The 26,591-nt window shown below is 47.1% G+C and overlaps 1 protein-coding gene across 4 annotated transcripts in view; it reads left to right on the plus strand.

Moving 5' to 3' along the window:
- Positions 1-25,734, plus strand: part of KCTD1 (potassium channel tetramerization domain containing 1) — a 189,058-nt gene extending 163,324 nt beyond the window's left edge. For all 4 annotated transcript variants that reach the window (XM_084780214.1, XM_084780216.1, XM_084780215.1 and 1 more), the window contains exons 3-5: positions 11,260-11,404; positions 20,471-20,776; positions 24,808-25,734. In XM_084780214.1, coding sequence (XP_084636340.1) covers positions 11,260-11,404; positions 20,471-20,776; positions 24,808-24,966 — 610 coding nt within the window. In that variant the 3' untranslated portion in view covers positions 24,967-25,734. The remainder of the gene's footprint in view (positions 1-11,259; positions 11,405-20,470; positions 20,777-24,807) is intronic.
- Positions 25,735-26,591: the final 857 nt, after the last annotated feature.

Below are 26,591 nucleotides of genomic sequence, written 5' to 3' on the forward strand. Positions count from 1 at the left end.
TTGCAGATATTGAGTAAGGACTCAAACAGCCTGTATCCCTCACTTGACATTTTAGTGTGCTTGAATGATTTGGGCAGTGGAGGGGCTTGGGGCAGTTCAAAGATGGACTGCCTCCCTCTCACTCTTGTGCAAAGCAGACCCCACCAGCTCAGCACCTTCATCAGCTATTTCTTGGCACTACGGCTCAGTTTCTCCACCGCTACCATCAAAATGTTCCTTGTATTAGGCGTTTTACATACTTAATATCACCATAGTGAGAATTCAGGCAGATAATCTGTAAAATTTTCAGCAGAATGTTGAACACACTCTCAGTAAGTGTTAGCTATTATAGCATTTTCCCCTTTGAATAGGGATTATTACTGTAAAATGGAAAACATATTCTAGGGTTCTTAAATCAAGAGCAAAGCCTAAGGAGTGTGTCAAAAATACCTCTAAATATAGAACAGACTGTCGGGAGGTGGAAGGGGGCGGCTGCGGAGGCACGCGCATGCGCACATGTTCACGCTGGCCTGCGCACACAGAAAGCAAGACAAAAACCTACACAGACTGTGTTCACTGAAGATACCCAGCTGGGCTCCAGGAGAAGGCATGGGCTCATCCGAGAAAAACAGCCATTTGTTCTAGAAACCATTTAAAACGTGCTTTAACCAAGAGTAAGCACTGGGGATCTTAAAGTGCCGGGCAGTAGTGGCTCACGCCTTAAATCCAAGTACACGGGAGGCAGAGGCAGGCGGATCTCTGTGAGTTCGAGGCCAGCCTGGTCTACAGAGCGAGTCGAGAACAGCCACGGCTATCACAGAGAAACCCTGTCTCGAAAAAAAAAAATCCAGTTCAGCCTGATGCTATAGATGGTAAGCATTCTGGTTGGGGACACAGCACTTAATCTTCTAACAACGGGCATCTCCAGCAGTTGCTGAGCCTCTGGCAGAAGGGCACGGTGCAGTAAAGGAGAGAGTCCAAGCCGGGCTCTGTGGTCCAGCTGCCTTGTGGGAGTTCTGGCATCATTATTTATAATAGCTTACTACTGTGACCTCGCCTGCAAAGTAGGCAGCCTCACAGAGTTGGGTAGACGTGATTTCTCCAGCTAAAACAACAACAGTAACAAATCTAAACTCCCTGAAGTGCTGGGAAGGTGACTCAGTGGGTAAACTACCTGCTGTGTAGACACACGAGGGCCTGAAGATGGGTCCCCAGCACCCACATACCAAAGCCAGCACGGCAGTGAATACCTGTAGCACTAGCGCTGGGAAGTCGAGACAGCCAGGCGCCTGGAGCCTGCTCACCACACAGCCTAGTCAGTGAGCTCAAGATTCTGCAAGGGACCCGGGCCTCAAAAAGTAAGGCGGGGAGCAACCGAGGAGGGCTCCTGGCATGGACCATGTACTGTTTATCCCCACGTTGCAAGTGAGGACAGTTAGGCACATGTGTGTAGATGCGAACACAACAGCAATAATAAAAGCATTTAAAAATTCTTGTAGATTAAGTCGTAGCTCAGTGGCCTTGGCCTACCCTGAGCCATCGGTTTTAGGACCAATTCTCTAAAATGCTGAGCGTACTGGCACCGCACATACCCCGCTGTTCATGTGTTCTAAATGAGCCTCTGTTTCTCCTCTGCTGCTGCATCTATCACCTAAGAAAATGATGCTGCCCCAGGGAACAGGTACTGGAAGCACAGCTTCCCGTAAGTAGATACAATTTGCTTTGGTTTTTACTTAAATTGTTTTCTTTCTTCCCTTAAATTACTTCTATCCATTTCTATAACAAGATCTAAATCAATTTTTATCTGTAGTCACAAAACTTGAAATCTCCCAAGACTGGAAACATTAAAGAATTATTCCAGAACACTGGATGATCATAAACAACATTTAATTTCAAGCAAATAAAATGGTCATTCAGGGTGACATTTTTCCTTTCTTCCTTCATTCCTGTAGGGCTTATTTTGGCTCACAGTTTCAAGAAATACAGTCCAGCATGGTGCCACGATGCCATGGAGTCCCTCGGTCAACTTAACACCATGTTCGAAGCATAGCCATTATTATTTTTTCCTTTTTATTAATTAATTTATTTATTCTCTTTACATCCTGGCCATAGCCCCCTCTCTCCTCTCTTCCTAGTCTTCCTCCCTCCCCCTCCCCCTACCCTATTCCTTTGAAAACAGGAGCCGCCCCCTTACCCACATACCCCAGCTCATCAAGTTGCATCAGGACCTGAGTCTGTCCTCTTCCCCTGTGTCCTGACGAGGCAGTCCAGCAGGGAGAAGTGATCGAAAAGCTGGCAACAGTTATCATTTTATGGTTCTTCTTGCCGTAGGTAGTTTATTATATATGTGTGTGTAATAATATAAATATATGTGTAAAAAAATAAAAACATAAGGTAAAATAAGCAATGGCAAAAAAAAGAGAGAGAAAAGCAGGCAACAGAGTCTGTATCAGAGACAGGTGTTCCCCTCCCCTTCCCGCTCCCCTCACCCACCCCTGCTCCTCTTACTAGTGGACCCACATGAAGCCTGAGCTGCCCATAGGCTACATCTCTGTTTGAAGACCTAGGTCCAGTCCATGCATGGTCCTTGGTTGGTGCTTCAGACTCCAAAGGCGCCTCTGGACCCTCGTTAGTTGGCTCTGTTGGTCTTCTTGTAGAGCTCTTGTCACCTCTAGGTCCTTTTATCATTTTACCCCCCTTTTCCACTAGATTCCCTATGCTTCGCCCAATGTTGTCTGTGAGTCTCCGCATCTGTTTCGGACTGTTGCTGGGCGGAGCTCTCGGAGGACAACTGTGATAGGCTCCTGACTGCAAACATAGCAGAGTATCACTAATAGTGTCAGGGTTGGCTCTCTTCCATGGATTGGGTCTTGGGTTGGACCAGGCATTGGTTGCACATTCCCTCAATCTCCGCTCTATCTGTTCTGTCTTTATCCCTGCGTGTCTTGTAGGCAGGTTGAGTTTTGGATCAAAGTTTTTGTGGGTGGGTTGGTGTTCTCGCCCCTCCACTAGGAGTCTTGTCTAGTTAGAGGGCGTCCTCTTCAGTGTCCATGGCCCCTGCTACTAGGAGTCTTAGATAGAGTTCCCCTCATATCCTCCCAGAGGCCTATTCTGACTTAGGTCTCGCGCTTGTCACAGCGACGTTCCCACCCACAGTTTGTCTTTTCTCTGCAGGCCTCCTGTCCTCCCGCCCCGGCTCCCCCAGGTCTGATCGCCACCCTTACTTCTCTCTGCCTACCCTCTCCTACCTTCCTTTCTCTCTTCAACCACTTCCTCTATCTACTCTATTTCCCCTTCTGAGTGAAACTCGAGCATCCTCCGTCCTCCCTTGGGTCCTCCTTGTTACTCATCTTCTTCAGGTCTTGCACTGTAGTATGTTTATCCTGTACTAAATGGCACAGCCATCATTAATGTAGCGTTTCTCTTCACTTACTCCCTCTTTCCTTCCTCTGATCTCAGCAAAAAGGACAGGAAGGAATCCTTTGATCACATGTCATCTTCTCTGCTCCTGTGTGCTTATCTCCCTGATGTTCTGAGGCTAGCTAACCCCTGTTGTGACGGTTCCCACTACACTTACAACACACACACACACACACACACACACACACACACAATTGTTTATGGACACACAGGTGTAGACGCCTTACCCATCCCTCTACCCTGTTTGACATCTATCTCAGGTTTCAAATATTAGGAAAGAAATTCAGCTGGGAAGCCAAGACAGAAGACATAAGAAGTAGATTAAGGGGCTGGAGAGATGGCTCAGTGGTTAAGAGCACTGACTGCTCTCCTGAAGTTCCTGAGTTCAATTCCCAGCCACCACATCGTGGCTCACAACCATCTGTAATACAGTGCCCTCTTCTGGTGTGCATAAAGACAGTGTACTCATGAACATAAAATAAGTAAATCTTTTTTTTTTAAAGAAGTAGATTAAGCTGCATGTGCTCTGTGCTGCAGCTTCATGTGCCTGTGTCAGAACCCCCGGCCGTAACTGCATCTCACAGGATGAAAGGCTCACTCTGGCGTTCAAGTTGCGGACATCATTCTTTTTAGGCTGACGAGAGGCACAGAATCATAGTGAGGAGCATGTGATGGGACAAACTGGTCCCCTCGTGGTACCGAGGGGCAGAGAAAGAAGGGCCCAGGGGCAGATATGCCACTTCAGAGCCACATCCCCAGGGACCTCACCACTTCCTCCAGCCGGGTCCCACTTCTTCATAGCCCATTTGCCTGTGAACTCATTCATATGGTGGTGATGTTAGCACCGCATCTGTCCAATTCCTTCTCAGTAGTGCCTCACCAGCTAGGGACCAAGCCTCCAGCACACGCACCTTTGGCAGTGTGTGGTAGGGGTGTGGGGTAGATTTTTCATATCCAAAATGAGGTTTCTTTTTAATGCCCCATTAGGTGGTAGACTCACGACAGATTTTCTGTTAAGCTACACTTCCACCGTCACAGTTTTCAACTAATAGCTACTACTTATAGCTTTACAATATCCTTACATGCTAAAGAGGTCGTTTGAGAGTTGCCTCTGAATCTGGTAGCCGGTAAAATAAATCTGGACCAGAAACTAAACAGGATATTTTTCTCCTTGCTTTCCTTGGAGCTGAGAAGTGAGGGCACTTGTTGGCATAAGGTCCCGCATGGGTGTAAGCGCCCACCCAGTGTCCATCCCTTCCTTCTCTCCTGATTGCCCCCTGGTCAGCCTTAGCATCTCATTCCTCGAGGGTTTTTCCCACCCTCCCTGCTCAAGTCCATCCTACAGAAACCGCAGATAATCATTCTCTCTAGCTACCATGGCAGCCAGGGTTAGGAGAGCTACAAAGGTTATGCCATGTGTCCCTAGGTGAACAGAGCCATGGTGTCCGGCTCCACATCTGGAAACCGGATATGACCAGGCATTGTGGGAAAGGTAGACTGTAGAGAACTGGGGACAGAAGGTGGCCTCAAAAGGCATGGGGACCTCCCCAACTGGAGTTTCCACAGCTGAAAAGCCATAAATCCAGAGCATTCCAGAATCTGTGTGTCCACGGGTAGTGGTGAGAAAGTAAGTGAGCCATGGAGTCGGTTGCATGTTCCGCCTCCCAGGAGCAGTTTTCACTGCCAATGCCAATACTCAGTGCCCGTCCCTGTGTGCCCTCCTTCACGTGTCTGCTCACTGTATTGACAGTAACCTCAGGCGCCCTCGAGAGTTTCATTTTAGTTTGGTTTGACTCGGAATGTGTAGCACACCATTTCTTTCACTGATCTTGACTAGAAGCCCCAGATCTCAGCTTTTTCTATTCCAAATATAAAATAAATTCTTTTTTTGTTCTTTTTTTTATTAATTTATTCTTGTTACATCTCAATGGTTATCCCATCCCTTGTATCCTCCCATTCTTCCCTCCCTCCCATTTTCCCCTTATTCCCCTCCCCTATGACTGTTCCTGAGGGGGATTACCTCCCCCTGTATATGCTCATAGGGTATCAAGTCTCTTCTTGGTAACTCAAATAAATTCTTTTCCCTACACAATAGATAACATATCATCTTGGGCTATAATGCCTTATTAAGCTGTAGCAATTGTACATTTCCTAAAGGAATCTGTTTGATTTTTTTTTTCCAAGCATAAACGAAGAAGTAGTCTATGTGGTGATCAAGAAAAGCTTTTAAGTCAGAGACGAAGGTTGTCACCTGAGTTCTGTCACTTAAATATGGTCCCTTTGGTCAGGTGACTTAACATCTGGCCTGTCTCCTCACCTGAGAGATGAGAAGCTAAGGCCACCTGTGGGGGTCATTGAAAGGTCGTTGAGGATGGCACCCTAGTAACTAGCCTTAGAGTGGTAGCCCTCCAGGGGTTTGGATGTGCCTGTCTCTCCTGACCACCACAGGGCAGTAACATGAGATTTAAAGAAACTCTGTGTCTACTCAACCGTGTCTCCCAGAAGGGGATATTTATGACTACCGCTACATTTCTAAAACAAGAGGTTGAACTGGGTCAGGTCTTTCCTTTTCAGAAGCATCATCAGCTGTCTGAGTGAGGGCTGTAGCAGTTCAAGATGACCAAATGGTTAACTGAAGGCTCTGCAGGCGGACATGACTTGCTCTCTCTCTAGTCTCTGCTCCTCCTCCTTCACGCTAATTCTCTGTGGTGTGCACACCTGTAATCCTGGCGTTTGGGCAGTGGAAGAAGGAAGAGAAGGAAGATCAAAGTTCAAGGTTGTCCAGTGTGGTAGGGGTGGCACACACCTTTAATCCCCGCCCTTCGGAGGGGAGGCAGAGGCAGGTGGATCTCTGTGAGTTTGAGGCCAACCTGGACTACATGGTGAGAGCCTGCCTCACAAACAAATGAAGACACCAACTCGGAAAGCTTTTAAGAACTACAGCCATTTAGGCCTTATTCTTTTTTCAAAAATAATTTATTCAGATTACATCCTAATTGTTATCCCCTCGCTTGTATCTTGCCGTTCCCACCCTCCCTCCCTCCCTCCCTCTTTCACCCTATTCCCCTCCCCTAGGCCTGTGACAGAAGGGGCCCTCCTCCCCCACCATCTGACCACAGTCTAATTCAGATAGCCTGCTTCCCCTTCCTCTAAGTGCCACCAGACCTCCCCACCAAGAGGAAGTGGTCAAGTAGGGGGCACCAGAGTTCATGTCAGAGGCAGTGCCTGCTCTGCACACAACCGTGGAGAATGTGCTGTCCATTAGCTAGATCTGAACGGGGGTCTAGGTTTACTGCATGCATTGTCCTTGGTTGGTACAGCAGTTTGTGCAGGTTCCCCGGGTCCAGATCCGCCAGCCTTGATGGTCTCCTTGTGGACTTCCTGGACCTCTGGGTCCTTCTATCTCCCCATTCTTCATAAGCCTTATTCTTAACTGCATCACAATAATGGCAGGGGGGAGGAGCTGAGGCCAGTAGTTTTTTAAAGGCTCCCTAGGGATGTCCATTATCAGCCAGGGCTGAGAACCACCCCAGCACATACATGACACGGAAAAGCAAGCACAGGACACAGGGTTTGGAGGTACTATGTCTGCGAGGATATATAGCTTCAAACATGTGTCTTGCTTCTAAATTTGCTCTTTCCCTTAAGATTCCTAAGAAAACAATCTCCCATCGGATCCTCCTCACCCTTAAAACATGTCTCCATTCTACCTCCTGATGTTCCAGGCTCTTCGCTGTAGGTCTGCTGTTGCTTCCATCCGCCTGATTCAACACAGAAGTCACACAGGAAGCATTTTCCAACTTCAAGCCTATGGACTTCTGTCTCCTGTGCCCTGTCCCGCCCTCCCCTCCTAGCCCTGCACTTGACTAACTTCCTCCCTCCTCAGGACTCCAGTGAGCCCTGGCTCTCTTCCCTAGGAGCTCACAGATTAGTGAGTTAGGTGCACCGCCTTTGTACCCTCGCTGTCCGCGCCACATATAATGATTCACCCGGCTGGGCTGCAGTTGACCTTCTAGCCACAGAGACTATTAAATTCCACAAAAGCAGGGACTGTGTCTTATTCACACCCTCCCACACCCCTACCTGTTACTGGTATAGTTAGGCTCAGCAGATATTCAATGGATAACTAAATGATTACACAAGAGTGAAGGAAAGGGAAACTGTTAAGAAACAGAGTCAGGAAATTACAGAAGCCACGTGCCATATATGAATGAATACTGAAGAAAACAGTTCTTTCTAAGGGCAGATCCATACAAAGCCAGGGAAGTCAGCTCTTAGCCCTTCCATATTCATAATGCACACTGTGTGTAACACAACTGGGCCAGGTGAAGGAGGAAACCAGACTAACTTCTCACCCATAGGAACCTGACTTCCACAGTCGTCGTAGTCATCCGTCCCGTCCCCCTCCCCCCCACCCCCCCACCCCCCCACCCCCCCACCCCCCTCACCCCCCCAGCACTAAGCAAGAGCAATCAACAATGCTCGTATGAAAAAGCACCATTGTTTGCTTCAGATTTTAGGAACTGATGAAATAAATATTGGGATACAAATGATATGATGTTTGAGATTTACTTCAAAACTCCCAGTAAGGGGCATCGAGGCCTGAGTGTAGGACCTGAAGAGGATTAGTTAAGCACTGAGAGATTTTTGAAACCGGCAGTGGCAGTGTTTTCACTTACAAGCTTCATTGTATTATTCCGTTTACTTTGGGGGGACACTGAAATTATCCAGAAGAGATTTGGTTTTTTTTTTAAAAGAAGACATAAAATGTTATTAGCCTTTAAAGAATCGTAGAAGTCGTCCTCAGCAGTGCCACTTGGTTCACTGAATATATATGTTTAAAAGGGAGAGAAAGAAAACCCCAGCGGGACGTCATCTGGAGCCAGCTTGGTCTTGGTCAGTTGGAAACCAGGAATGTTCTCCTAGGTCCGTACATTGTAATTGTTCCCACATAGTTTCCAGGCAGCAGCGTTTACACATCACTGCAGGGTGATTTGTAGCCCCATTCATCCGTCCATGAGACATACAGCCCTGTCCATTTCCCCGCTTATTTTTTTAGCCAAGCGATGCTTTTCCACAGCGCAATCTGCCCCATCTCAAAGGCCACCAGGAGACAGCAGCTTCCGGTTGCTGGTACCTCCTTCCCTTCCCTTCTGCTTTGCAAAGTTCCCTCTCCGAGGTTGGCAGAAGTGAAGCACTGCGGTCTCCTTTCACTTCTAACATTTGCCGAGCACGGGAACTTCCTTCCGCTTGTGAGGGCTTTCACCTTGGTCTGGAATGTGTGTCCAAAGCCTCAGCCCCCTTTCCAGTCCTTTCACATTCTTTCCACAGCCCTGACCCTTTCTCCATCACCCTTTCTGGCCTCCACAGCCCACAGTTTCCCATGACCTTCCTCCACCCAAGGGTTCATGCCCTTCTGTGCCCCAGGACTCCAGGGAGCACTTCCATCAGCCTGGCCTTTGCTACTTCCTGTTCCTTGGGGGCACTCCTGCTCTATCTACCTGGTTCTTCCCGAAAGTGGCCCTATTCTCTTCCGGTTCCGGTTGCCCAGTGCTCCTCCACATCATGATCATAGATCTAGATAAAGGTTCCGACCAGCAGCAGGTGACTTGATCACTGCAGGGAGATTCGTTAAGGGTGAGAGCCTCCTAGGTGCTGGACGTGGGTCTTCCTGCCCCTTGCAGCCCTGGCTGGCTTTCCTCTTCTGCCATGGTGGTTGGTCCCTCCATCATTGGCCCCAGCCTGCACTGATTGGGCTGCAGCTGCTCAGCTTTTCTTCTCTCTCTCTCTCTCTCTCTCTCTCTCTCTCTCTCTCTCTCTCTCTCTCTTTTTTAAATTTCTCATGCTCCTAGGATACCTTTTGGTGCATCCTTAGCACATTTCCTGTTTTGGATGGGTTTGGTTTTTACACCTTAAAATTTTTCAGTGATGCTTTTTACCTAATTTGTAAAGGTCGAACGAAAGCCATCAATGTCCCTTTTCTTAAGTCAAGCTTAATAAATTAATGGATATAGAATTATTATATATACACCTATATTCCTATATTTATTAATAAGTTAATATAGTAATGGTTAGTCTCTTGTTATATCTCTATTCCTGTGTACTATCTGAGTCGCTATGACTTACTGGGCTTTTGTCGTCAACCAGAAGGAGAAAAGGCTTTTTTTTTTTATGTGATCATTTTTTTTAAAGGACTGGAGAGACAAGGAAGGCCATGCAGCCAGATTATAGCTAGTAAGTGGCCAGGCCACATTCCTATTTCACTGTCCTCATACAGGCATCCACGAGTGGCTCATCCTGTGCCCATGCACTTCCAGGCATAGGTTCCTACGTGAGTATTCAAGAGTGCTAGAGCGTAGACCTTGATTAAAATAAAATACTTTTCATCTCTGTTTAATAAAATGATGAAGCCATTGATACTGACTTCTTTCAGGCCCCCAAATTAATGAAGGCTTGGACTTCATTATAAGGTTCTAACCTAACAGACATAGACAAAAACAACTCTAAACCCAAAGCATCCGTTGCACAGTGGCAATTCTTTGATCCTCATGAGTGTGAGGAGGCCCCTCCCTAGCAGCAACCAAGTCACCCATCACTACTCAACTAGTCGGGCCAGTTCCTCGTACTTTTAAGCCAATCTCTTCATCGTTAAGATGAGGACAATGGATTTTTACATGTAGAAAGTGCTGAGGACAGTGAAAGGCGCCCAGTGAGCACAGCCTCCTCTTCCCCTGTCAGCCACACAGTTACCATGTGCTTCAGTGAAGAGTGAAGTGTTTCAAGGGGAGGCAAGCCTCACTCTTTCCCCGTCCTGCAGCAGGCTGGCCTGGAAAGACGACTCGTCCGTGATGCGGTGGATTTGCCTGTTGGATTAATGTGTCGATGAAAAAGGAATGAAAAGTAACAGAGAGCGAAAGAATCCCAGGGTGATTGTAATCTACACCCTACATAATCTTGCTCAGTTCATACAAAGTTCGGCCAAAAAAACTTACCGAGCTTGAGAAAGGCAGCCGTGCTGTGGCTTTCTTTGATCCGCCTTTGGGTAGGGTGTGAGCTTTAGAATTATCTTTAAAATACTCTTATTGAAACAAAAAGTCACATGACTCTTTTCAGAGGAGAGGAAAATATGACTTGTCGTTATTTAAGGGGTAGAACGCCTGATTTTCTGTGACCTTTGTCACATTTCAACAAACGATTGGATAATGCACTATTTCAAAATAACTTTTAAAGCAACAAATAGCATTCCAAAACTGAGATAGACGTGTTATGAGATTAGGAAAAAGGTATTTAAGAAAATGGAGTAAAGCACCCAGCCATACTATTGGTGAGAAGTCAAGTGAGCCTCTGATAAAGGACGTTTAATTCTGTTTTCTGGTTTGCTTCAGAGCTAGCCCTCTGCTCACTCTTACAATAGATATTGGCGTTTTCTATTACTGCATTTTTAGAAGCCCAGGGATTATGAGTGGAGAAAATGCTGAAATACATTTCTTTAAAACAACACCTTTTAAAAAGTAGAATAGGCTTAAAAGCCACACGGGAGCAGTAACACTGTGCAAGTAGCCGACAGTAAATGACACTGGGGAAAAGGTAAGATCTTCAGTCACAGTGACAGCCCCTTGCTGTGATCACCACGTCAGGAACATTTCCTTTGCAGGTGAGACACAGGGAATGAAGGCGCATGTCTGAGACACTTTCTCACCCTAAGATACTGATCAAGCAGGGAGCAGCGCTTCTCAGAGGCCTGTGGCTGATTTCCATGGTCAGCTATCTGCTGAAGTGCTGCCATCAACGCTGACTGAAAGCTGAAGTGACCAAGCAGTTGATCTAATTGTTGTCACTGTCCCTTCTCTGTCACCACAGAATCGGAAGGCTTTTTGACGGGACGGAGCCCATTGTCCTGGACAGCCTCAAGCAGCACTACTTCATCGACAGAGACGGGCAGATGTTCAGATATATCTTGAATTTTCTACGAACATCAAAACTCCTGATTCCCGATGATTTCAAGGTGAGGAGGGAATCCGTGTTAACAATAAATGTGTGACTTGCTTTGATGTGCTCCAAAAACCGTTTCTAGTTCGACACCCTTGCCGGGTGTGCCAATGGCATCAGCAGTCCCCATGGTGTGGCCATCTTTGTGAAGCAGAGCGTTTGGGCGTTTAAGTTGTATGGGATTGGAGAGCGGTCACTTTTAATTTAAATCACTGAATTATACTTTCTTTTAGTAAGTTGAAAGGAAGTTAATTAAATTCAAATTTTCCCCTGTAAACAAGCAGCAGTGTTGGCGCCAAACACAGTGACCGGGTCCCGCGAGGCAACGGCATTTGAACAGAGGGATGTAGAGAAAGTTAATGTTAGAAGGAAATATATGAAAATGTGATTTTATGCCTGGTAATGTTTCTCTAAATAGGAGAGTTTTAAAACTACTAATTCTGGGGGCTGGAGAGATGACTCAGAGGTTAAGAGCACTGCCTGCTCTTCCAAAGGTCCTGAGTTCAATTCCCAGCAACCACATGGTGGCTCACAACCATCTGTAATGAGATCTGGTGCCCTCTTCTGGACTGCAGGCAGAACACTGTAAACATAATAAAGAAATAAATCCCGTTTAAAAAAAAACTACTAATTCTGAATACTGTTAGAGCTAATAGAGAACTAATTAAAACATCTGAAGTCAGAATTGGTCTGCAAAAGCCAGTGTGCTACCGATAGAACAGCAAGCACCAGTCTAACAGAAAAAAAAAAGCACAACAGAAACTGTAATGTCCAGGTAGCACTAAACCTAATGAGAAGTGTACAGAGTAGACGTTTTAAAAAGAATTTCTATTTTGAGGCAGGAAGAGTATATTTAAGACTTTTTATACCCGAAGGGATTTTTTAAAAGATCCTTATGAAGCAAAGAGATCATGTTCAAATAAAAGATGTCTTAGTGGAAGAAATATTTGCAGCAAAAGATTAATACCCATCATAAAAGACTTCCTTCAAATCTATAAAAGTATATAAACAACGTAGGGGAAACTTCTACCTATAAATAAGATTTTCCCAAAGGGAGAACAAAGATTTTGTCAGTAAATATTTAATGGTATTCAATTTCCCTCTACTATCAAAGGTACAAAAATAAAATGATATGTTCCCCTTTATACATGAGCTTGACTAAAACTTTAAAAAAGATCGATAGAGTGTGGAAAAGCATACAGTGTGGCTGGGAGGAAAAATGATTAAACCTTTTTGGAGGATAATTCAGCCATAGCTATCAAAATTTCAGTTGTGCATGCTGTCTAGCAATTTCATGTTTATGAATTTATCTTCTATAGATATTCACATAAGCATGTAAAGTGTGTGTATACACAGGCTGTCTGGTAGTCATGATTACAAGAGGAGAAGCCAACACACCTAAAAGAAGTTCAAAAACAGCCAATGGTTGGAAATGCTATAAAATAGCCATACTATGGAATAATTTTAAAGAGTATGGTTCATCTATATCTGTTGATCTATAGTGTGAAACCAAAATTTTATTATCCAACGACAATAGCAAGTTATAAGATGATACATAATGTGTTTCTATTTAAGTGAAAACACCATGTATGTTGTGCCTGTTTGAAAAGACACAGAAGCAGTTCACCTGCACTTCAGAGCCTTGATACATTAGCCAAGTCTTTAGAGCCCAGAATCTAAAGTGAGGGGAGCACCCTAGGGAGACCCTCAGAGCTCCTGCTGCCCCCGCCCCCCCCCAGCAGCGGGCCCATGAGTCTGCCTCGAGCTCACTGCAGAGAGAGGCACAGGGGGCGTCCACAACCTAGCAGCAGCCATCGCTCTCCTTAGTGCATAGCTTTTCATGTAAAACAAGCATGCCCTAATAGAACTCTGTTCCATTTGACTAATAATCCTTGGCACGTGCGTACAGTTTCCAATGCAGAAGAGAGTGTGAAGGAGACGCCCCTGGAGCCCCTTGCTAATTTGAGATCTGCTGGTTTATAGCAGTTCACCTAAAATGTGGTCACATGGCTTGGAGAGGAGGCCCAGTGGGTAAAGTGCTTGCTGTGAAGCCATTAAGACCTGAGATCAGACCTCCAGTTTCCACATAGAAGCCAGGTTCAGAGGGGCACAGAGAGGTGACTCTGGGGACTCAATGGCTGGCTGGGCTAGCTAAAATGGTGAGGGCCAGGTTCAGTGAGAGACGCTGTCTCAAAAACTAACAATAACAATAACAATGTAGAGGTTGGTAGAAGACACTACCATACACACACTTCCGTGTACACACACACACACACACACACACACACACACACTCCTACACAAGCAGTAAATAAATGAAACAAAAATAAATTTCAGCCATAGACACTCTTGAATCTGATCCTAAGTATGTTGTACTAACCTGGCTAACTTGTTGCATGGTAATATTCTTACAGAAAGAGACATCGGTTTTTCTAAAGGCTATTGTACAGTATGATAAATGTTTTCTTGGACATGGGAGTCACAGCAGGCGAAATGCTGATTGCAGTAGACTATACACTTCTCTTAAAAACATAGGCCTAAACTGAAAACCAAACACTTGCATCTGTGTAATGCCATCATTTATAACCCTTTGGTTATTCATTGCCCGAGCTTTCGGGGAAAGGCAAAGATGCTTGTGTCCTGGGGCCATGAAATGCTCCCTTTGGGAGTGCTGGGTGATGGGCTGTCTATCACAGAATGTTCTGGAACTGAGGGAAAGCAGGTGGAAGAAGCATTGAGCCGAGGTGACCATTCAGCTCTGTGGCCCTGATGAGATTAAACCGCAGACAGCAGTACAGTTGACGGGACTCATGAGTGCAGGTGCCCGTGTGAGCCGGCAGCATGCCAGGATGCTCCCTCCTGTCCTGGCAAATGAGACATTATCCTTTTCCTGTAGGTTTGCTAGGGAGCATAACTGCTGACAGCTTCCTTCTGGTTCCAGCCGCTTAATGCTGGGCAAACAAGGGTGTGAAATCTTACGGTATTAGTGTCCTGCACCCATTAAAATCCAATTCCACAAATACGTTGTGAGGGCTAAATACCCACTTAGCAATTCTGATAATTCCATCTCTCCTAAGCTCGTGTCCTGGCTTCCACTGACCACCAGTTATCTGTGTGCATCAATTGTGGAGCTTCTCTAAGTGTTTTTATGTGGATTTAACTGCCCTTCCTCTCATAAGTCCATCCACAATTATAATGCTTTGCTCATTGCTGCTTCGATCCTGCATGCAAACACGGACGTGTGACTGTGATTCCCAATACTCCCGCAGTCAGAGGCTCTCCTCTTCTTCGTGAGGATCCATACGATCCTCTCTCCCTCCCGCTTTGCATTTCTAATGTGTTTCTTGGCAACTGCTGAGGCTCTCCAAGAATCTCCATCCTTCCTAGATTTAGACAAATGCACTGTGAGGCAGGCCCAGCTTATCTATCTACACTGTGTTCAAAACTGTAATACTTTTTCATAACATAGAAGCAGGCATGTACTGTAGAAAAATGAAAACGTAAAGAAGCCAAACACATTTATGTGCCCCCTGCCCACTGCCCTGATTGCCAGCGCTAAAACCTGTCCTAGACTGTGTCTCTGTTGCTGTGATAAACACCATGATCAAAAGCACCTTGGCCAGTGTCGGGGGGTTGGGGGGGGGCATGCTTAGCTTACAGGTCACAGTCCATCCTAAAGGGAAACTGAAATGCAGGAAGGGAAGTGGAGATGATGGAGGAATACTGCCTATAGGCTTGCTTTCTCTAGCTTGCTCGGCATAGACATCGCCAGGACCATCCACCCAGGGATGGCAGTGTGTGTACTAGGCTGGGCCCCCTTGCATCAATTAGCAATTAAGAAAATTCCCCCAGCCCAAAGGCCTGTCTGATGGAGGCAGTTCCTCATATGACCATCGCTCTTTCCATATGTCAAATGGACAACTGAAGGGAACTATGACAGAACCCTACATAGCCCTCTGGACCCTTTCCTGTACTTCTTTTAACAATTGTCTACCTTCCCTTTTTTTATATATAGAAATTTTATTTTGTATAATACCATAGCCACAATGAAGTTAACTTGCTTGATTCCAAAAATGCCCTGCACAAGTAGTTTTTCTGAGACACTACCTGACCACATCTTGAATGAGATTTTTTAAACAGGTTGTTGTTCTCTGAACTGTTTAGAATGGGTCCTACTCACTCCGCAGTGAAGCTGAGCCAGCTGCCCCACAGAATGGCCTGTCATCTAGATTTGTCATTTATGTACTTCCGCTCATTCAGCCATTTCTTGGTTTCGTTTGGCCTAGAAGTCACATCTGAAGGCCTTGTAGGTTAAACCGCCTTACCAAGAATGCACGTGCTGTGCTATTGCAAACACTGTGTTACAGCCCATGAGCAAGCATGCAGCCAACCCAGGAGCAAGCATGCGACCAGCCCAGGAGCAAGCATGCAGCCAACCCAGGAGCAAGCATGCGACCAGCCCAGGAGCAAGCATGCAACCAGCACATGAGTAAGCATGCAGTCAGCCCATGAGCAAACATGCAGCCAGCACATGAGCAAGCATGCAGCCAGCCCATCATACTAGTGTTGAACACTGCCAGATACAAGTACTTACTTAGGCTGCAGAAAGAGTTCTTGAAGCCTAGTTTTCAACTTCTGCATTGCCAACATTTGTGGCCAAGTGATTCTCTGGGGTTGGGCCATCCTGTACAATGTAGGATTTCAATAGTTTTCCTAGGTTCTCCCCACCAAGTGCCACCAGTGTTCCCACTCCCTAGTTAAAGAAACAAAAATGTCCCAAAGCATTGTCAAGTATCACCCCAGCTGGACCCCCAGCAGTCCAGCTTACAGAAAGGGGGTGTTTGTGGGGGTGGGGGCAGAGATTTTTTGCTAGTTTATCTCATGGGATATGGAAGTCTTCTTTCACCAGTAGAAACAGCAGGTCAGTTCTAAGGGCCATGGTTGTTAGGATTTTCTAACTTCTCCTAAATTGCTGTCATTACCCCGGATCCACCCTGGTCCAGCACAGTCTCTCCTCTACCCTGGTTCTATTGAGAGACTCTTGAGTTAGTTGACTGTGGTGACACAAACATGGCTTCTAATTACCTTAGTGGTTAAGACTTTCTCCGAGAAGCCAGCATAGTGACCTGAGGGAGCTCACTCCACTCAGGGCACCTGCATCAGCCCACCCACTTACTGCCACCTTGAATTTGTGTCCTGCTCCAGAGACTATGTTACCCTCACCCACGTCCACTTCTCTCCTCACAAGGATGCTCCCTTAGAGGCGGGAAGCTCACTGCAGCACCTAGGAGGGGAGCAGAGCAGTGAGTCCCTGCCTGAGCCCTTTTCTGGCCAGAGCCTGGAGCCCCTCCCCTCACAAATCCTGTATCAGTCCTGACACTTTTAAGCACAATGTCCATGTGCCTTGCAGTATTGCCCTAGAGTCTCCGCTTTCAGAGCTGTGAAGGAGTTCCGGGTCACTGTTAGCTGCGCTCGGTCCAGTCTTTCTCTGCAGGATGTACAGGGGGTGGAGACAGCAAGAAAACATAGGAGGGACACATTGCTGCGCCCACTTCCTTTAGGCACCACCAAAGATAGATGTGATGCTGCCTCAAAAAACAAAGTGTAAGGTGACTGAGGAATAACACCATGGTTGACTTCTGGTCTCCACTCAAACACACACACGCACACACACACACACACACACACACACACACACACACACACACACGGAGGAGGAGGAGAAGAAGAAGAAGACACCAGAATGCCAGCCTAAGGAAGAATTGCAGCGTGATTTAAGTTTAGTGGTCCAAATACTGACCAAACTGTGGTGGCCACCCCATCTCTGGAGGGGAGGAAGGTCTTCAAACTATGGGGAAGTAGGTCCTGCAGAGGTCTGTGGCTGGGCAGTTTTAAAGCAAGGGATGATGCCCTCTGTGACATGTTGGTGATGCCCTGCTGTTGGAAACCAGCATTGTTCCCAGGATCCCAGGAACACAGTCCCACTGTCCTGGACACTGACTGCATTCTCCATAGGAAACCTCCAGTACTGCTGGGCCCTGGGTGGTGTCTGGCACAGGCATGGGTTTGAAAGTGCACGACTGAGTGGTCCAGTTGCCCTGCAAGCAGAGGGATGTGTCAACCACTTGCAAAAACATCAAGTGCATCAGGAGCCAAACAAGCCTTGCAAGGCTTCCGTGGGGACAGGAACTGCTTGCAAAGCTGAACCCCAGTGCCCAGGGCAGGGGAGCATGCTGCCCGCATGGCAGGCGGGCCATGGCACACGAGGTTCGGTTACGAGGTTTAGAAGGGATTTCCTGGAGAGCCCAGGTGGGCCTTAGGGTATCACAAGGGCCCTTATAATAGGGGGCGGGAGGCTCGGGGTGGGGGGGTGAGGGGGGTAGAACATGAATGAGCGAAGTGCTGTGATGGCTGGCCACCAGGAAAGAGCTGTCCTCTAGCATGTGCAGGAGAGGAGTCCTGCTGACACCTTGTCTTAGCGCAGTGACATCCGTTTCTGACTTCCGACCTCCCGAACTATAAGAGAATGAGTCTGTGTTGATTTGAGCCACCAAATTTGCAGTCATCTCATCTAGCAGCGTTAGGTATTTACTCCACCCCCAAAACATGCGTAATTAACAAATACATTTTTGTAAGATTTGTTTTCGTGTGTGTGTGTGTGTGTGTGTGTGTGTGTGTGTGTGTGTGTGTGTGTGCACGTGCTCATGCAGGTCCCTATGGAAACCAGAAGAAGGCATTGGATCTCCTGGAGCTACAATTACAGGCAATTGTGAGCCAGCCACATGGATGCTGGGAACCGAACTTGGGTCCTCTGGAAGATCAGCGTGACCTTTTAACCACTGAACCGTCTCTCCAGCCCAAGGAATACATTTTTAAAACCTGGTTTATTTGCATTTTGGAGCCCATCCATGTTTACTTGTTTTTCCCATGTGCTTGGCTTCAGGTCTTAGGAAGATCACCTGTATAATGGGGTCTCCATCTTCCTACCTCAAAAACTTACAAATTTCAGAAACGGAAATGCATATTCTCAGAAGCTAAAGTCACTGAGATAGGATAAGTCTGTGAAGAACTATTTCCCAAATGCCGTGACTGTGAGGCTATGATCGCAAAAGAGACAGAGTCCTGACTTATTACTGGAGCCCCACACAGGGCCGGGTCAATCCCTGTTATCTTATTACTCTGTTCGATGATTCACACAGTAACAGACCGCCCAGTTCAGGACGACATGGCAATCGCAAAGATTGGGGCATTGGATGAGGGCATCAGGGTTTTCATTTAAAACAAATGCAGAGCCTGCAGCATGGACATTAGACTGAGGTAAATTATGGAGGTTCTCAGAGCACCCCCAGACACCAGATGAGGACCTAGACCACAGCAGCTCTTGTGAATGAGGGTCAGAGAGTCCTTCTATAAGCAAAAGGAAAACAGAGATGGGAGGCCAAGAAGAGATGAGCTGTCCTCACTCTCAGAGGTGCAGGGCTATGTGTTTGCAGCAGTGGCTCTCATGTGAGCAGCAAGCACCACCTGGGAGCCTGGACCCATGCAAAGAAGGCAGAAAGGACTTTGTCAGTTGATTACAACATTCTCAGGCAATGTGTCTGGACAGGTATCCACTTCTCTCTCTCAGCCCCAGGATGATGGTGACCATAGCTATGTTCTCTCAGCCCCAGGACGATGGTGACCATAGCTATGTTCTCTCAGCCCCAGGATGATGGTGACCATAGCTATGTTCTCTCAGCCCCAGGATGATGGTGACCATAGCTACGTTCTCTCAGCCCCAGGATGATGGTCACCATAGCTACTCTGAGACATAATGTTGCCCTGCTTGTCCACATTGCTTCTCATGCTGCCTCTCCATCCTGCCCTTGGCCCCGTTCTCCTCTGTCTTCTCTTTCAGTAGCTGCTGTGTGTACTCTAGTACCTACTCCATAGGTCTGGGGCTTTAATTCAGACCAGCTGTGGACAGCTTGAGGCAAAGAATGCATGCCCAAGTCTTTCCGAAATGGACAAGTCTCACCTTGCTCACCCACTCCTCACTCCCCAGGAGTTAGAGTTGTGTGTTGTTCACACCCCTGAGGCACCACTGACAGGTAGCCAGGGGCAGGTGAGAACCTTCCAAATCTCTGGCAGCCTCGCCTAAACCATCACATACCAACACCTGAGTGTAAGCAAAATCTGCATGCACACCGTCCCATGAGTGCAGCTGCAGCTGCGCCTAACCCCATGTGTGTCGCAGGCTCCCGTGAGTGCATTTCCTCTCAGATAACTAGAGCCTGTGACAAGTTGACATAAACCTAGCCAGTACAATGAATGAATGAATGAATGAAAGAAAGAAAGAAAGAAAGAAAGAAAGAAAGAAAGAAAATTGAGTCTTCACAAATATATTGTAAGCTTGCATTTAGATTTGATTATTGGAATACAGCAGAAGTAAACAAACATCAACTTCTTTTTTAATATAACAATTAAAATTAGTCATTAGGAAAGTACGTACATTCATACAACAAGGTATTTTGATCTTATTTGCTCCACTCCTTCCTCTAACTAACTCCTCATAAGTCGTCCACCCCTACACCCTGCCCCAATTTCGTGTGTTTTTTGTTTGTTTGTTTGTTTGTTTGTTTGTTTTTGGGTGTTTTGTTTTGTTTTGTTTTGTTGGCAGCTCATGGATTGGAATCTGTGCTGCCCATACTCTTGAATGTGGAGCCGTCCACTGGAGCATGGTCAACCTACCAGAGGCCACTTAAAACAGGCTCTCCGTGTCCTGCCATCAGTTGCCAGCAGCTCCTCAGCTGGTGGGGAGGGGGCTGGGAGCGCTCTTTCCTCCTTGCTAAAATGCCCAGGCGGCCACAGCTGCTGTGAGTTCAGGACTACAGTGGTCCTGTCATGTCTAGAAGCCACTAAAAGTCATCCACACCTGTACTCCCAACCATTGCAGGGACAGCGGTGAGGTAGAGGATCATGTGTTCAAGGCCAACCTGGGCTAATTGCAAAGATCCTAAGTGAACAAACAAAGCAAGGCAGGACTGCTGTCAGCACCTTACCTATGTGTTTCCCACTGTGAATTACTTTTGTATTCCCCCAGGACTATACTTTGTTATATGAAGAGGCAAAATATTTTCAACTTCAGCCGATGTTGTTGGAGATGGAACGATGGAAGCAGGACAGAGAGACTGGCCGTTTTTCACGACCCTGTGAGTGCCTCGTGGTACGTGTGGCCCCCGACCTCGGAGAACGGATCACGCTCAGTGGAGACAAGTCCTTGATAGAAGAAGTGTTTCCAGAGATCGGCGATGTGATGTGCAACTCCGTCAACGCAGGCTGGAATCACGACTCAACGCACGTCATCAGGTTTCCTCTAAATGGCTACTGTCACCTCAACTCAGTCCAGGTGAGGCAGCGTGCACCGCGAGGCATCAGTGCCATTCTCTCTCTCTTTTTTTTTTTCCTTCTCTTAATGCTGTCTCTGAATGTTCCTCCCACTGGTGCCTTTCCTCCAGGGCGCTGAGGAATTATAATGCTAGTATTGGGTATGTGGCTTCTCAGCCTCTACCGCCTCCATCCCATAAATCCGCAAGTCTTTATTGAGCACGTACTATGTGCTTGATACTGTCTACATGCAGTGAGTTCAGGTGATACGGAAGAGAACAGCATAGAAAACAGCTCGGTGTGCGCGGAGTTTGTATCGCAGAAGTGGTGTTGGGGGCAGACAGTAACCAACATAAAGACTGCCCAAATAGTAGTAAGAGGACATCTGGTCACAGTTCAGTGTTTCCGTTAGTGTTTGTCACTGTAACAACAACCTGAGAAAAATAACTTCCAATGGCTTAGCGTGGCTCAGGGTCTCAGACATGGCCACTCGGCTCTGTTGACTCTTGGGATGTGGTGGGTGGAACGTCATGGCTGACAGGTATGGTAGAGAAAAGTTGTTCATCTCACGGTGGTCCAAAGAAAAAGAGGGCAAAACACAGGAAGGGGCTTAGGCAGGAAGTACCCCGTTACAAGTCACACTCAAGTGAGGCTCCGCCTCATAACAGCCCATTCAGTGTGAAGTCATCAGTGAGTCAAAGAATCATTAAGGTTAATATCCTCCATGACAGTCTGCCAATGCCCAAACTTATGGGGTGCACTTTATACGCAACCCCTAGTGGTCTTCTAGGAGAATGATTAGGTGTAAAGCAGTGGGCGTGCCCTAGGTATGTTGAGTGTTGTCAGGAGTGTCGCTTGAGGGGACGGAGTCAAGGAGAGAGTGTGTGGAAGTGCATGTGGTCGGGGGCAGGGGTGGGAGACAGTCCTGGTGAGCCTCAGAGAGAGTGGTCAGCACTCTGGATCTCCTGGGGGAATTTTATGGGGTGGGGAGAGAGTTTTGTTTGGTGTTGGGTCCATTCCTTGTGTGAGAAAAGTGGAAAGCCAGTGAAGGGCTTTGAACAGAGGAGTGAGCTGCTGTATCTTGTGTTTTAAAACAAGTACTCCAGGGCCCAAGAAGGTAGATCCGTTGCTAGAGTGCTTACCCAGCATGCATTAGGCACTGAGTGTGGTTCTTAGTACCACATAAGCTGTGGTGCATACCTATAACTCTAGCACTTGTGGGGTCGGGGCAGGAGGATCAGAAATCCAAGGCCAGGGCCAGAGAGATGGTTCGGGGTCACTCGGGGTCAGGACCCAGCACCCATACTGATTTGCCCACAGCTGCCTGCAACTCCAGCTCTGGGGATTGTCCCTCTTGGCCTCCTGGGGCAACTATCATAGTGCTGCACACACTGACAAGCAGACGTGCATATACATATAAATAAAACCAAATAAAGTTTTAAAAAGAAATTCAAATCATCCTCAGCTAATTAGCCAGACCCAGGCCAACTCTATCTACACGAGACCCTGTCTCAAACAACCAAACAAAATAAAATTTCAAAAACCTCTAACAGTACATGAAAATAGAGAAACAAGGAGGCAGGTTACAAAGCAAATGACCTGAAAGCCTCACCCTCCAGGCTCTGCCTGACTGTGGGTCTCCCAAGCTTTTCTGACTGTGGCTGGGGTTTGTAAGAAGCCCGATAGCTTTTTCACAGAACTGGACTTGATTGTCATTGTTCTGAGGTGGAGCCATGTTTGAGAGAGGAAACCATCAGGGTGGGATTCAGGACTTTGGTTTAGAGCGTGTAAGGTGCTGCATACCTTTGATGCTGGTTCTATCTTAGCTCTGAACCTAAGTTCTGCCTTCCCCTGGGCTGTGGCCAGTAGGTCACTGTCCTCTGATAACCCTTAGGAGGTAAGCTTTGCTAGTGTGCCAGTCAGTCTTCCCAGAGAAGCTCTGTGACACTGAGCTCCTCTAGAAGGTGGCAGGCTGAAACTCCCCCGCCTCTGCTTACCTGGAACTGGCCCACGACTTTGCTCACTAGTCAGCACTGGGCTGACATGTAGCACGGTGACAAAGTGCTTATTTAACACATGGCACACCTGCCTGCGCTCTATCTCCAGCTCCATCGAGTGCTCTCCAAGAGTTTAAAGGCTAGAAATACTCCCGGGAGCACGCTGCCTCAGGGGAATGGCTGTGCACTGTGTATATTTTTATATATAAATTTATATAAAATGTATGAATAGTTTTCCCAGTGCAGAATAGCAAGGGACTCAGAAAATGAGACCTGCCAGCATCCAGACAAAGGCACCCCACCTTACCAGGGTTCCAGAGGGCAACAGTTGCATTCTCCCCTATGCAGATGGCGTCCCCTGGAGGTGTGAGGTGGTCCTACAAGGCTGCACACAGTCCTGGGTGGCTATGTTGCCTCTAAATGCCTATGAAGCCTCAGAGCCAGAATAAGAAGAGCTCAGCCCCACCCCTTGGCCAGGGAACACTTTACATCTTTCATACGCCTGGTGCATTGGCCAGGTCAGCTGTGGATAGTCCACCTGTACCAGCCACCTTCACCACTCAGCCCCGCCCCAACTCATTGCTGCTAACCACGCCACCCGCCACCAAGAGATAGACACCTGCCAGCCCAGTCACACAGAGACTCGGAGACAGGACACCAAATGCCTGCTGATCCACTCACTTATGCATTCCCAGAAGGTTTCTAAACCCAAAAGACTTTGCTATAGACTTAGTGTTTAAGCAGTAACAAGTCCAGGCCTGTGGGTTAGCTCAGCAGGAAGAGGTGCATGCCTTCAAGTCTGATAACTTGAGTTCAGTGACATAGTAAGAGAGAGGTGACTCCCACAGGTTGTCATCTGCCCTCCATGGACACACGCACGCACGCACGCACGTGCGCATACACACACACACACACACACACACACACACACACACACACACACACTCAGGCACAAACTGAATACATAAGTAAATAAATAAATGAAAACCTAGAACAAAAGGCAATGGCTTCCTAAGCTGTTTCCATGCACTGAAACAAGCTCTTGGCCACTCACTCACAAGCCAGCACTGGGTCTCAGGTACTCGCCACATTCTGTGTATGGTAAGCTCTGAGGAGGAAGACAGCTCAGCATCCATGATATCCCTGGGGGCACCAGCATCAGAATAAGGTTCGCCAGTGTCCGATGGTTCCCCTGCCCCTATTTCCTCTGCTAATGGGGCAGGAGATCCTCTCAAAGCACACGAAGGCAGCTCTTACTGACGGCCTCCATTCCCTCTGCCAGGGAGTTCCGCTCAGAGAGGCGTTTCGCACCACTGTAGTCACCTGCCACCAGAGCATCTTAAATGTGAACTTAGGGATAAGTCCCATCACCCTGTCCTTAGGACAGTGAGCACAGACTTGCACAGTGAATTCACCTTCACAACCCTGTGGGGAGGCCTTGAGACTGTTCCCACGCTGCGGTCTGCACGTTGGGAGCACATACTCCTGTCTTTCACATTTCTTCTACTGCATTATTTTGTTTCTGTGCTCCATATAAAAATTGGTAATTTTTAAAAAAATGAAGCAAGCTTATTTTTAAAGTTATGGCGTATGGCGTCCCTTTCTTTGAGAGTTATGTGGAATTTAATAATATCCCGTGAGCTGACTGTTGGATTGAATGCGCTCAGCTTCCTGTCTCTCCCTATCGCAGGGCTGCAGGGATGGCTTCCTGTATTGAAGAGTGTCACACATGTATCAGATGCAAGGATCTGACTAGCATTTGGCTTGAGAATTAAACAGCAGATCACTTAGCCTAAGCCAGACCTTTACAGTAGCTTCTTCTTTGTTTGTGGTACTAGGGATCAGGACCAGGGCCTTGCACACGCTGGGCAAGCACTCTAAGACCAAGCGACAGCCCCGGATAGAAATAGATTAATGGGGGGGGGGCATAGTTTCTAATGAAAACCCATTGCCCCCATTCTTGACTGTACAGGGACTAAGCTTTGGGACACATCTTTCATGTGGCCAATAAACTTGCCTTGCTCCTAAGCAGACGCCGGATTTTGTGTTTTCACAGGTCCTTGAGCGGTTGCAGCAAAGAGGATTTGAAATTGTGGGTTCCTGTGGAGGAGGAGTGGACTCGTCCCAGTTCAGTGAATACGTCCTCCGGCGGGAACTGAGGCGGACACCACGAGTACCTTCGGTCATCCGGATAAAACAGGAGCCACTGGACTAAACAGACATATTTCTTATGCAAAGAGAAAACATACGCAACCAATAACAATATGAGAAAAGGGACATTTGTGTGCAGCTGGGACCGTAAACCAAGCTCTGAACCTAAAATTGAATAAAAGACATTTATATCCACTAGAAATCACACCTGTATTCGTATGGGGACAATTGGAATCATGATATCCTCAAGATGTAAAAAAATATATATAAATAAATATATATATATAATGTCAAAAAGTAGGAAATGCAGAGAGAGAGAAAGAGGGGGAGGGAGAAAGGAACAGTGGGGGCTGTGGGGCCATGCGTGTCCTGGGCCTCTGAGGTCTCTGTCCAGTAAATAAGCCATGAGCAGGGACGGCAGAGTCTTTTTACAGTTTCAATTGCCAACAGCCATCCATTGTTTCTTTCCCTTCATCCTCTCTTTCTTTTCTTTTGTTTTTAAACAAACAAGACACCTTGACTGGTGTTTCTTTGCAAGTGGAGGTTTCGTGTTTGGTCAGCTAGGGACCAGGAGGAAATTCAGAGAACCACTCAAGAGCACACTGCCCGGGAAGCACGGTAGACAGACATCCGGACTGTAGTTTGTATAGGACTGACACTTTTTTTGTCCACCTCACAGACGTGACCTTGCCTTTGTTTTTACGCTGATCGTTTGGCAGAGGGGCCAGAGTTATTACCTGCTGGAGATCTCCCGTTTCAGTCTGCTGCTTTCCTACAATTTTTTTCAGATTTTATAATGTATTAAATACAATAAACTCTGTTTAAAAAATGAGCTCTGTGTCGAACACACGTGTTGGGATAAGGATGAATTAAAATTAAGTTTTCTTTTTTTTTTTTTTCCTTCTGTGTTGAGCATCAAAAAGCGGTCCTAACAGCTGGAGCAAGCTTTAAAGTGAAAAGCCCACAGAAAGATAAAGATGCAGCCATCTGCCCTAGACAAGTCTCTTCCAACTCAGTCAGTGTGTCCTAGGATTTATTGTTCTGTCTTATTGAATGTTTCTTCATGATGAGGACGGAAACCAGGGCCTGGTTCAAGTTAAGCGTGAATTCTAGGGCGGAGCTGCTGCCTCAGCAGCATCTCTGGCCTCTTCCCTATGCCCCTCCCCTCATGTAGCCCTTGTGTGGCTCAGAGTCACTATACCATCCAAGAAGGTCTTGACTTCTGATCCTCCTGCCTCCACCTCAAATTCTGGGACTACAGATTTGCACCACCATGCCTGGAACTCTAGTCTTGAGTCCTGCAAAACTTCTCAGTCCCACTTAGGTTATTTTGCTGCAGAGGTGACCAGAGAAAAATATTGGGTGGCTTAACACACATTTTTGCTTGTGATTCTGGGATCCTCAAGCACAGCCTGGCCTTGGCTGGTCTGAATGTGCTCTATAGGATGCCGTCCAAGGGCAGGGTTGTGGCCAAGGCAGCCTACCCAGGTGGCTGCCAATCATATGGTTGCCAGACTTCCCTGTGGCTCATAACCTCTTCAGCAAGTTGCCACTGTAAATGCTCGGAGAAGGGGCAGCTGTGCAAGGTGCAGTCCTGTAAGAGGTCACGCCCCAACCTGGGCTGTGGCTGTGCTCTGTTTTGTAAACAGACATAATCAGGAAGTCATAAACACCAGCTGCTGAGGAGAA

Source organism: Acomys minous, assembly GCF_964271855.1.
Source record: "Acomys minous genome assembly, chromosome: 4".
Classification (NCBI taxonomy): Eukaryota; Metazoa; Chordata; class Mammalia; order Rodentia; family Muridae; genus Acomys; species Acomys minous.